An 11,558-nucleotide genomic window follows, 5' to 3' on the forward strand; every position below is an offset into this window, starting at 1 on the left:
AATTTAACACCAATGGTGTGAATCGTAACACCCATACCGGTGTGTATATAATTCTCACCGTGATGGGGTGAAATCAACACTGTCTGCTTGGTGTGGAAAATTCACATTGTTGCGGTGTGAATTTCCTCACAGAAGACGGTGTGAATCTTGACACTACTGGCGGTGTGATTTTTTCATGAAATATGGTGTTACTAGAAGCACTGCAATATGCTGTATTTTATAATGTGCACGCATTATTAATATTAAAATCGCAAATATAATATATATATATACATATATATACGATATATATATATATATATATATATATATATATATATATATATATTATTTATATAATATGCGATTTTATTATCAACAATGCGTAATACACATTATGTCAGAATTATAATAAAAATATATAATAGGAGTAATAATTTGCATAAACAGAAATATTATTTAAATGGTTTATTGCAAAAAAATAGCTTAGCTAAAAGTTATCTACTCATTTAAAATAATAATAACCTTAATATTACATTTTTTAAACTTAATTTAAATGCTACTTATTTAAGAAAATAATACCTTCTTAGTATCACATTTATTGATACTTAAACAATTAATGATAAATAACCAATTAATTGTTTAGATATATGGAGAGCTAAAAGCCATAGTGGTGTAAGTCAAATTTTTTAAAATATTGACTTATGCGCATAGATGCAATTTATACATTGTTTACACCATTACAGCTTTTACCCCTCCATATATTAAATTAAAACTCTTGACAAAAAAAAATAATTACCTTTTTTAAACTTAATGTAAAAACTTAATGTAACAGCATTTAAAAAATATGATATCGTGGAACAATAAACATTTTGTTAATCAATCCAAGAGGACTATGCAGTTCATAAGACTGAGGATGAGTCAATTCTTCCACATTACATATTATATCGTGTTCCTCTGTAAGGAGACAAACGTTATAAGCCTGAAACTGTTCTGAGAATGATAATGTTTGCCATTCAGATAGTATGAGAAATATGTCGTCTTTTGTTTGAACTACAAATTTGATTTGCCAAAAAATTGGTAAATCATTAGCAATTCCAAAACAAACAAAAAACTTTTGGCGATACATTATACCGCAATATACCACCCAGTTTAGGAAATGCACGTCCTCTGTAATGTTTAAGTCTTCTAGCAATGGCAATTCTGATGCTTTATGTAATTTACCTGGTCCAACTTCTACTTTGTTAAAAACATCAGTTGTTCTCCACAAGTTACAAAAATACTGTTGATGTTTTGCTGACAATGTTTTACAAATATTTTTAAAGTTAAAAACATTACTAGAAATTCTCGTAAAAAAGCTATGTTTGCTTTCGAATCTCATTGTCCACATATGAACAACGGGTCCCATTAAACGCATTATTCTTGGATAGTGCAATAAAAAGTGTTGTTTTGGTATAATTTTCTCTGGAAATAATGTGTTAAATAATGTCAAATGCTCAGATATTAGTTCTTGCAAATAATATGTTAAAGAGACAGTGATTTTTGGAGAAAAAATTATACTCATTATTTCTAGAAAGGATGTAAGTACATGCCACAAATTTTTGCTTCTTTCATCAATATAAGTATCATTACACAAAATCAATGGCAAAAAACGTCCAAGGCACCAAGCTTGAGACGCTTTTTGTCCAATATTTATACTTTTCTTATCAAGTTTTAGAGCACACGGTTTATTGCACTGTTCCAAATATCCATAAGGATATGCATCGACACGAGCATTTACTTCTTCAAGACTTGTATATTTTTCGTTAATTAACGTACTGACGAGCAGTTTAATGACGAGTTGCAAAGAGCCTTCTAAAATATCATGCATGCAATCTACATTAGGACACTCTGTTACATGAAAATATGTTAGATCATTTAAAGGACAATGACGTTTTAACCCTTTGCTAATCGTCGCTCCATTTTCCAATTCCTGCATATCACGCATATACGAAACACGAGTTCTAAGCTTGACTCTCTCATCAGTTTCCGTGGTAATAATTTTACATTCATTCTTGGTACAGTAACAAAATCTGCAGTAATATGTAGAATTGAAACTTTCAGTGTAGCCATACAAAGAGTTTGCACCAAGATTGTCGTGACTGACGGCAATAATAGTACCTTTGACAGGTATATTTATTCCCTCAATATGTATTCCAGAAGATTCCAATGTTTTTAAATCACAGATTAGTGGGTGCAGTACTGCATCAAAACCAAACTCCTTTACAATGTTAGCATGAAACAAACTAACTAAATGAATATGTTGTTGCTTAGAATTAAAAACAGGAGGTATATTTTTTAGCTGATAATAAATTGCTCCAAGTTTATGTTTATTCTTTTTACTTCCTAGGGCATTTTCAACATGAAAATCATCATAATAAATCATTATTTTTAAAGACTGATTATCTTTAGAAAATAAATCGTGTGACGTGCAATGTAAACCATCAGTGTAATTTGCAAAATACTTCTTATTTATAGATTGCGGATTAACTATAAAACTTCTTAAAGTTTCATTTTCTAGCAGAAACTTTAAAGACTTTATAATTGACACATAGATAAATGTTCTTGGCATTAAAACAACTTTGCTCGCACCTGTATTTTTATCAAATCTTGTAACAGCTTTTGTACCAATATTTATTTCAATCGCAGGTACTATTCCCATTTCTTCTTGAAAAAATTTTTTTCTCTTATAAGATGAATTAATGCTTTTAAATACACCGCATACATCTTTTAGATGATTTTCCAATTGATCTACTTGACCACACTGAAAAAGAGCATTTACACTGTTGGCAATCACTGTAACTAATTCTGTACTCGCATCGATTACAGAGTCAATAGCACGGTCAGTTATACCCAAGGCAGTTAATTGTGAAGCGAAATTACAAGCAATACTTTTCAATTTTGCACTAGTAAGAATTGAATCAGTAGTACAATTAACATTATTAGTTATATTAGAAGTTTGGGAAACGAGTGCTGCACCCATTTTACAGTTTTCTTGTGGAGTGTTGTTACAGGCATTTTCACCTCCATTATACTGTATATTTACATTATTGTTATTTTCATTTTTACAACGTATATTAATATTATTGTTATTTTGACTTTTAACACCATCTGCTGTATGAAGAAGATCACTGTGAGCAATTCTCAAATGTTTGCTTAAACCAGTGAAAGTGAAAAATTGTAATGCACAACCTGGCTGTCCACAAGAAAGATGATTTTTCCCATATAAATGCATAGAATGGTTGTTACGTAAATGCCACACTAATTTTTTAATATTAAAGTTTCCTTTCTTACATATGCTACAAAAATATCCTTCCATGTTTATACTATTCAATAATTACATTAAAAAGACGAGCACGTATTTCACGCATTTTTGGAGTAAAACTAAGATTATCGACATCAATGTCATAGAATATCATCTGCACAAATTTCCAGAATATTTCTAGTGATTCTTCATATTTGCAGCCAAATACGTAATGAGCCTTGAATAGGGTGTCAAAAGCACTAATACTTAACATGTGAGCAGAGCATGGCAAAAGCTTTCCATCAAAGACCACATAAAAATTGCTGATTGCTTGTTGATTAGAACCGACTGCTAGTAGAAATGGCTGCAAACTAATTTTTGTAAGTTCTTGTTCGGATGGCAGTGGAAGACCAATCTAAAATATATGCAATATTTTATAAAAAATAAATAAACGTATAGAATATGTATACAAACATATCTGCAAGGTTGCAATAGATACAAATTCTAAACAATAACAAGCAAATAATTATTAATTTATTTTGTTACCTGATGAAACGATATAAGACGTGACATTGCTACATCTATAGTTGCACGATTCGGCTTCTTTTTTCCTTTAGCTGTTGGTGGTAGAAGATGCAGAAGTAAAAATAGCGTTTGTATAGTTTTGTCCCATACTGCCAATAAACATACATATTGCACTTTATCACATCAATGAAAAACAACATTAAAAGTTTGTAATTCTGTGCATTATTAAACACTTACATGCAATATCTTTACTCTTCTTTTTAATTGTAATTTCAGATACTTTAAAAATTCTACTTTCAAATTCTTGCCAGTTTTCAATCAATTTGGATGAATGCTCTGGCATTAAAGCTTCAAAATCTTTTTGTATCTAAAAAATAATAATATAAGTAAACAACTTATATTGCTTTTATTTAATTCTAAATTAAAACAAAAAAGGCTTACCAAACCTGGCGTATCTAGAAATCGTGGAAATTCTATGAGTATATTTTTGGAGAGTTTTGGATCCAGTATTATAGTACGTCGATATTTTAATGACTGTCTCATCCTAACTTCAATGTCAGCCAATTGTGTCGTTGGAGATGCATTTTTTAGCCACTCGACAATTTCCTTTTCTTGATTTTCATTTATCTGACTATCAGGAACTCTCGGATTTTCAGGGCTGCTACTAGCTAACAAAGCTATTCCTGCTTGTATCTTGGCTTTTTTTGGATTATTGTAAGAATCTGTTATCCTATTCACTGTACGAAGGCGCCAGCTCAAATAACCGCTTCTATCTTTAGGATTGTAGAACAGCTCCTGTATGTGTGTGTGTGTGTATGTATAGAAAAAAATAATCTTTATTTTTTGCATGCAAGCAAAATCTTACACATAAAATACTTACGTATCCCTCTGCAGTGCTGGGATCCCGTAATGTTGGAAAATTTTGCACTATCCCTTTTGCGTAAAAAATCTTGACGTTTGTACTTGGGATTATTCTATAAAAAGAAACAATGAAGTCTAAATTGTATAATGTACCAGAAAGGGAGAGTATCATAAGAAAGATTATTTACCCATGCTGCTCTTGAATATGTTCAACAATCAATCTAACCAAAGCTCGACGAGATTCAGGTTTCAAAGTAGCACTTACTTCATATTCTTCTAGCAGATTACGTCCAATTGCTGTTTCGTTCAAAGCTTCGTTAACTACCTATATAAAAATATTGTGTCATATCATCAAAACACAACTATACATATGCATTAATTTTTGTTTTAATTTTTACTTAAATTATTTCTAAAGCAATCTTATATTACTGTCAATTAATATGTTGTCTATAAAAGTACTTTTTTTGGATCTTGACTCAGCAGATAAACATTCTCTTTAGCAATTTTGGGATACTGCTCAGCAGGTGATGTACAAATGTTAGTGTTGTTACAAGCAGATGATGTACTGGCAGAAACATTCTCTTTCGCAGTTTTCAGATGTTCTTTAACAGGAGTTAGACAAATATCAATGTTGTCATAAGCAGCTGACGTATTGGCAGAATTGTTTGTAGCACCTTCCAAATACTGGTCAATAGGCAATATACAGATAACGTCGTCACAAGCAGACGATGTACTGTCAGACAATGAATCTATTGCTGCTGTTGAACACACCATAGATGATGATCCTAATACATTATGACAAAATTTTTGAAAATATTACATTTTCTGAATGTACACAATTATATATATTGCTGGGTTTATAACAGACTTACCGGTGGCAACTGAAGTTTCTTTACAAATATTTAAAATAAAGCTATCTGACTGCTTTTCCAGTATGTACTCTATTAGATCCTCAGAGTCTATTTCAGTCTCATCTGAATCTCGAAATGTTATTTTTTCATCTCCTTCTGCCATAAATTTTGTACGTACTAGTAAAGAGAAAAATAATTTATTTTAAAATAATTTCCCAATAAATACAGACACATAACTGCAATGAACATGTACATTGCATGTGACATATATATATTAATCACATTACACAGCAGTTACGTATTACATTCGTTTGCTAGGCTATTACCTTCATTAAAAGAAATTTTACAAAAACAAAATGTACTAGTCAAAAAGCAAATATTAATTTATTAAGCAGTGGAGCGTAAAAATAAATCTGATAGCAAACGAACATAATACAATAAATCTTAGAATATCAGTGATCTTTACTGTTGCAAAATAAAAGAAATGAGATGTTTCTTTATTTGTAATGAAGCAATTAATCTCAGAACCCATACAGCACACATGTCCAAAAGCGGAACGTAAGACGTCCCGATTTCGGACATGGTATGCTGACTAGGAAACATTCAACTGATGTATATCACGTGAAGATTCTGATTGCCATGTTTTTGTGTTACACTGCTTAATATTATTAATATATATTTGTAACTTGAAACACTGTATAACTTTACCTCTAACGATGAATTCTTCTGCTGTATCACTCGTATTTAAGTGGACGAACTTCTTCACGTTATGGTACTTTACCTTAATAAGCATATTGTCGGGCTGATATATCCTCTTCAATAATACACTGATTATTACAAACACTTGAATAATTCGACGAAAAAGAAGTCCTATACACTTTCCCGTATATAACGATGACGCGAACACGAACTAATAACCTGGTACACGATACACGATAACCTAAACGTGTAGTCGCGTGTCGCGTCGTCACACCGCACGCTGTGAAAACAAAACAATATAGCATCAAAGTTTGACATCGCGTTTTCGGTGTGAAAGATTCTCAACAATTTCGGTGTTAAAATTCACACCGAATTGTTTAACTACATGGGTGTGGTGAAATTTCACACTGATATTTTTAGAGTGCATATATAATGTCGCGTGCTATTATTATACCAACGTTATTTCGTATTCCTAACTACCATCCCTACCATCCCTACCGCTGTCAACAGACAATTGTCCATTGTTGCGGATCTCCCCGAGCCAGGAGGGGAAGACTCGCCCAGGCTGATAATGAACCTCTATCCATTTATCCGTAGTATCCAGGGCGTCGACGTGGGGACTCGCAAATCGCGAGTCGCAACTTCGTCCGGGCGAATCGTACGGGCGCGCGAAGCGGAAATAACTACGGAAGACGAGAGGAGGAGGGGGAAGGGTGAAGAGGAAGGGAACGGCGGCGGCCGCGCGGATTTCCAGCGAGAATCGCGGAACGTTTCCGCGACCGTCGGCCGCGAGGGAGACCGACCACGACACGGAGGAACGGGAGGAGAGCGACGAGAGATATCTAGTTGCAGGTCGTTCACATCGCGCGAGGGGGACGAGCGCAGTAAAAATAGAATGAGAGCGCCAGGAGCGCGTGCTCTCACGCGCGCGCTACGCGCCGGCGGTCTGCCGGCGCGGATTCTCCGCGTCTATCCAACGCGAGAGCCTTCCTTCTTTTTTTCTCCTCCTTTCGCCCTACGTTCCCTCCCCTCCGCGACCCCCACGTGATACCTGGCGATTGAACTCGGATCGCCCGCGATTCCGGCGTCCTAAAATCCGCGCTTAAAAGGAAAAGCGATACTTACACGAGTTTTACGAATAAGTGTCTCTTAATTTAGCGATTTGGAAATACGAATTTGGAATTACCTATTCGAATAATAAAGATTCTTTTTATTCGACCTAACTGGCTATCTTTGTTAATTATAGTTGTCGCGCTCTCATATTATATTATCTGTTCGAAATTGAATTATCTGTTGTATTTACAGATGGTTCAGAAATAAGTTCCTCGATTCGGTACGATAAATCTAATTCGCGCAATATATAGGAATATACAAGGGAACATACAGGGGAACCGTATTCTGAGTATATGGTTTTAGAAGCAGCTAGCTTTCAGAACGTGATTCAGAATTCATATTGCTCATTTATGAGGGACAGCAATTTCGAGCGTTTATGTCTATAACGGAGTATTTTCTCGGAGACGTCGGATGATCCTAAAAATGCTCTTTTAGCATAGGACAAAATTAATCCTGTTATCATAACAGTATCCTTTATCTAAAATCGTACGTACACAATATTACATAGAACATTTTATCTCAAGCAAAGTCTCGATTAAGATTTAAATAAAAATGATAGACTCGTCGATGTAAAATAAACAATAAATAATAAAAATATAATAATATAATTAGGCCTGCGGCCGGCTTGCACTTTTCGGCCGATTTTCTTACTGCCACCCCCACTCCTCTCAGTTCGTAGCATCTGGGCTGCTCGCGGAGACGAAAGACGCTCGAACTCAGGGATGGTATTAACTGTAAATCATATGGGGCTTCGGTGCGTATTGCCCTGCGTGCTAACCACTGTTTTTTGAAATAGAATTATTAATATTATTATGATATAAAGTTAAGAGTGGACAGTAAAATGAGAATGTATGTTAATTGTACACACACACACACACACACACACACACACACACACACACACACACACACGCGCGCGCGCGCGCGCGCGCGCGTGTGTGGATGTACATACGTACGGGCATTCCATGATTGACCTGGGTTTAATCCTCAACCTCTCGGATTTGATCGGCGATTTTTTATGTTATTGTTTCAACTCTAAAATGCACTCCGAATTTTTTTAGATCTTTTTTATAAAATTGATTTAGTTATAATTTTTTAAACCGACATATTGATGGCCACAATTTAAAAATCTGAAAAAATTCTCAAAAATTCTGTGTCAGCTTCTCTTTCACAAATTTTCTTTGCCTATGACGAATGTCTGTTCCTCTTAGCAATGGTTGAGGGACGTAGGATTAAGATGAAAGATGCTTTCGCAAACGAAGAGGCACGGATCTCCTTCTGGCTCGGACGTTCGTCCTTCTAGGGCCGAAGGATTGCTTTTCTTTGGGATCTTCACAAGGGGAGGGAAGCTCTCCGGGACTCGACTCGTTTCTAACAGGGGCCAGTGCCCTGGTACGTGGGATATACCGGACGACCTTGGGCCTCACGGCCAATTTGCGAGGTCCGTTCCCTGCAGATGCGCCCTTACAGCCGTCTTATTAGCCACGAAGGAATACCCTTGGATTATGTCCCTACGATATCTCGGGAAAGCAATCATGACTTTGCACACATTAAACAAAGGTTTTGTTTAGTCTGCGTAAAGTCATGACCTGTTTAATATTTAACAGTCGGATTCCATCCGCCGACGTTTAACTTTAACTATAGCTCGACCGAAACTTGGTCTTTTTCTCTCTCTAAAAATTATAACCGACTATAAACTTCACACAATATTATCCCTTTTTATGATATTTAATAATAATTTACGATATTTGCGCGGACGTATGTGGCGACAGTTGCCGTAGCTCTCTTATCATTCCGATTAGATCTCATTGTCAGCCGCATTGTTTGCATTTTTCTTTCTTTAAACACTTCTAATAAAATTTACAGATCTCAAGATTAGATGTAGAATAATAATCTGATATATTAATAATGCCTGAGAATACTTCTCCCTACGCAATTCGCTAATGTCTTTCGTCCTTTGCACACGTAAAGCAGTTGAATCAATTACAATTACTTATGTAAATGAAAAGGTTAAATATAGCACTATAGAGAAATTTGATCGTTAAATATACGCACACTGGATACCATTAATGGTCTCGTTGTTCGCTCTGAAATAATTCCAATCACAAAGAGCGCAAGCATCTGTGAAATTACGTCTCATTTTCAGAGTTTTGATATATAACAGAGTTCTGTTTTAGAATTTCTGATATATCATTCAGAGCTTTAAAAGAAGATACTAAATAGAGAAAATAGGTACTAGATTTCTAAAAAAGAAATTTCTCTCCGTATGGAAAAATTCCATACGAGAGCCAATAAATCACCGGGACTCTTTCATTCCATCAAAAAATATTAAAACTCAATCTTGATTAAAATAAAAAAAGTTATAATTTATTTCTTCATGTGATAAAAACATGTAAATCAACATGTGAAAATCCCATATTTTTAGATTTCTACCTTTTCTTTTATTTAAAAGAATCGGTATTCCTTTTGTGTGAGACGTATCTAAATCCTAAATTTAATAAAGAGCGAGAAATTTGTCAATTGTATTAAATGTCTGAAAATGAAGGATGAATTTCACAGAGGTAGAAGCAGAAACCTTGTAGGCAATTTGGCCTTCGATCGTGTATACCGCCGTTGTTTGCTTGCCGTTTGGTTGCTCAGCGATAACTTCGATAAGCTTTCGCATACTAGACAGTTGCTTACGTAGTATTTATAAATAAAAATAAAAATAAATCACCCTCTATTCTCTCTAAATACTCGGTTTTTGAGCGGTATTAATTTTTTAAACAATCATACAACATTGCTAGTGTCGAGAACCCTTTAGAAAATGCTTTAATATGTTCAGAATTATTCGCAAAAATTTTTTAGATAAACCGGAACTGTTACATTTCGTACAGCATATCACTCTTTTCTCTCTAAGTACTCGGTTTTTAGGCGGTATTAATTTTTTAAACAATCATACAACATTGTTAGTGTCGGGAACTCTTTAGAAAGTGCTTCAGTATGCTCAGAACTATTCGAAAAATATTTTAAATAAACTCCGAGATTTCAGAAAACTAGCAGATAATTTTTTCAATAAATTTTTTTTTGGCAAAATTAACAGAACTATTATTAAAAAGTATCAGGAACTATAGAACTTGACTGCATGCGACAAGAACTCTTTTTTATTTTTGATCTGTTAGGAAATGATCTGCTACGGGAAGTTAGCAGATCATTTTTTCGATCGACTGTTTTTTGGGTAAAATCACCAGAACTATATGACTAAAAAGTATCAGGAACTATAGAACTCGACTGCATGCGACAAGAACTCTCTTTTATTTTTGATCTGCTGGAAAATGATATGCTAACTTCACAGACATCTTTTCGTCCTCATCGTCTTGCCGAGTCAAGAGGAATCGACGCGATCTTGAACATTGATATTCAGCAGACTATCTCAATCGCATCCTTTAATTAGCATATGCTTCAATCTTTAGATTACCGAACGATAAAACGATCCATTTGCATATCAAGAAACGCAATGTTACTTTTATAACGAAATGAATAATAGATTCACTCATTAGCAACTAATAAATCATTGTTTAATAACGTTTAAAAATGATTAAATATTACAAATCACGATATCAGCAATAAGTATCAAAATTAATGAAATTAAAGGTGTTTTTAAAACGAAAATTAAAATTGAATTTTTATCGGGAATGCTTCAGACTTGGATGTAATTTTTTCTCGGCGTTGTTTACGTCAAGCCTCATTGTAAATGAGACATCTCTTGTCGGTTTATCCGCCGACGCCTCTTCCGCATGCTTTATCGCAATTCCGCGTGCGAATCCGTCGCATTATTTCTTTATCGGGACGTTCATTCCTACGTGATGAGCTGCGAATGCTTTACGGGCTGTGTAGCGCGAGCGAGACGGTGCGACAGCGAGGACAAAGAAGAAGAAGAAGCGGCAATTTGTACCGTTGCACGTAGACAACGATATTTCGCAGCTATTGTGAATACATTCGAACGTGACATCATTCGTCCTCGCGGTTACATAAAGATATCGGCGTCATTAGTCGCTAACATCGATAATCCTTACGTGATTCCTTTACTGTGCGCGCGCATTTAACGCTCCTGTGTAATCGCATCGTACCGACATTTAAGGACTAATGGCTGCACAAGCGGTCGTTGCTGATGACCAGATTAAAGGAAAAAAAGAAAGGAAGATATCCGTAAGCATTGTGTCTCGGAAACGCCGAGAACCGGAATACCGTCGAGGCCACGGTAATTT

At 34.9% G+C, this 11,558-nt stretch overlaps 1 protein-coding gene across 2 annotated transcripts; it reads right to left on the reverse strand.

Moving 5' to 3' along the window:
* Positions 1-327: 327 nt before the first annotated feature.
* LOC139824215 (uncharacterized) lies at positions 328-6,610 on the reverse strand. 2 transcript variants are annotated; one of them, XM_071796713.1, is made up of 9 exons: positions 6,208-6,610; positions 5,521-5,676; positions 5,108-5,433; positions 4,837-4,973; positions 4,668-4,761; positions 4,229-4,621; positions 4,025-4,154; positions 3,809-3,936; positions 328-3,677 (listed from the first exon to the last, which is right to left on the reverse strand). In XM_071796713.1, the coding sequence occupies exons 1-9, from the start codon at positions 6,290-6,292 to the stop codon at positions 3,345-3,347; spliced, it is 1,782 nt and encodes a 593-aa protein (XP_071652814.1). In that variant the 5' UTR covers positions 6,293-6,610; the 3' UTR covers positions 328-3,344. The 2 variants fall into 2 exon arrangements, with proteins under 2 accessions (XP_071652814.1, XP_071652815.1); XM_071796714.1 differs by having other exon boundaries at positions 329-3,677; positions 4,229-4,582.
* Positions 6,611-11,558: the final 4,948 nt, after the last annotated feature.

Source organism: Temnothorax longispinosus, unplaced genomic scaffold, assembly GCF_030848805.1.
Source record: "Temnothorax longispinosus isolate EJ_2023e unplaced genomic scaffold, Tlon_JGU_v1 HiC_scaffold_296, whole genome shotgun sequence".
Lineage (NCBI taxonomy): Eukaryota > Metazoa > Arthropoda > Insecta > Hymenoptera > Formicidae > Temnothorax > Temnothorax longispinosus.

Excerpts from the sequence above, each read along its gene's own strand:
- LOC139824215 (XM_071796713.1), bottom strand. The coding sequence starts at position 6,292 with ATGCTTATTAAGGTAAAGTACCATAACGTGAAGAAGTTCGTCCACTTA. Across the intron at positions 4,155-4,228 it reads TTCTAGATACGCCAGGTTTG|ATACAAAAAGATTTTGAAGC; the intron begins GTAAGCCTTTTT and ends ATTATTTTTTAG. Across the intron at positions 3,678-3,808 it reads GTCTTATATCGTTTCATCAG|ATTGGTCTTCCACTGCCATC; the intron begins GTAACAAAATAA and ends CATATATTTTAG.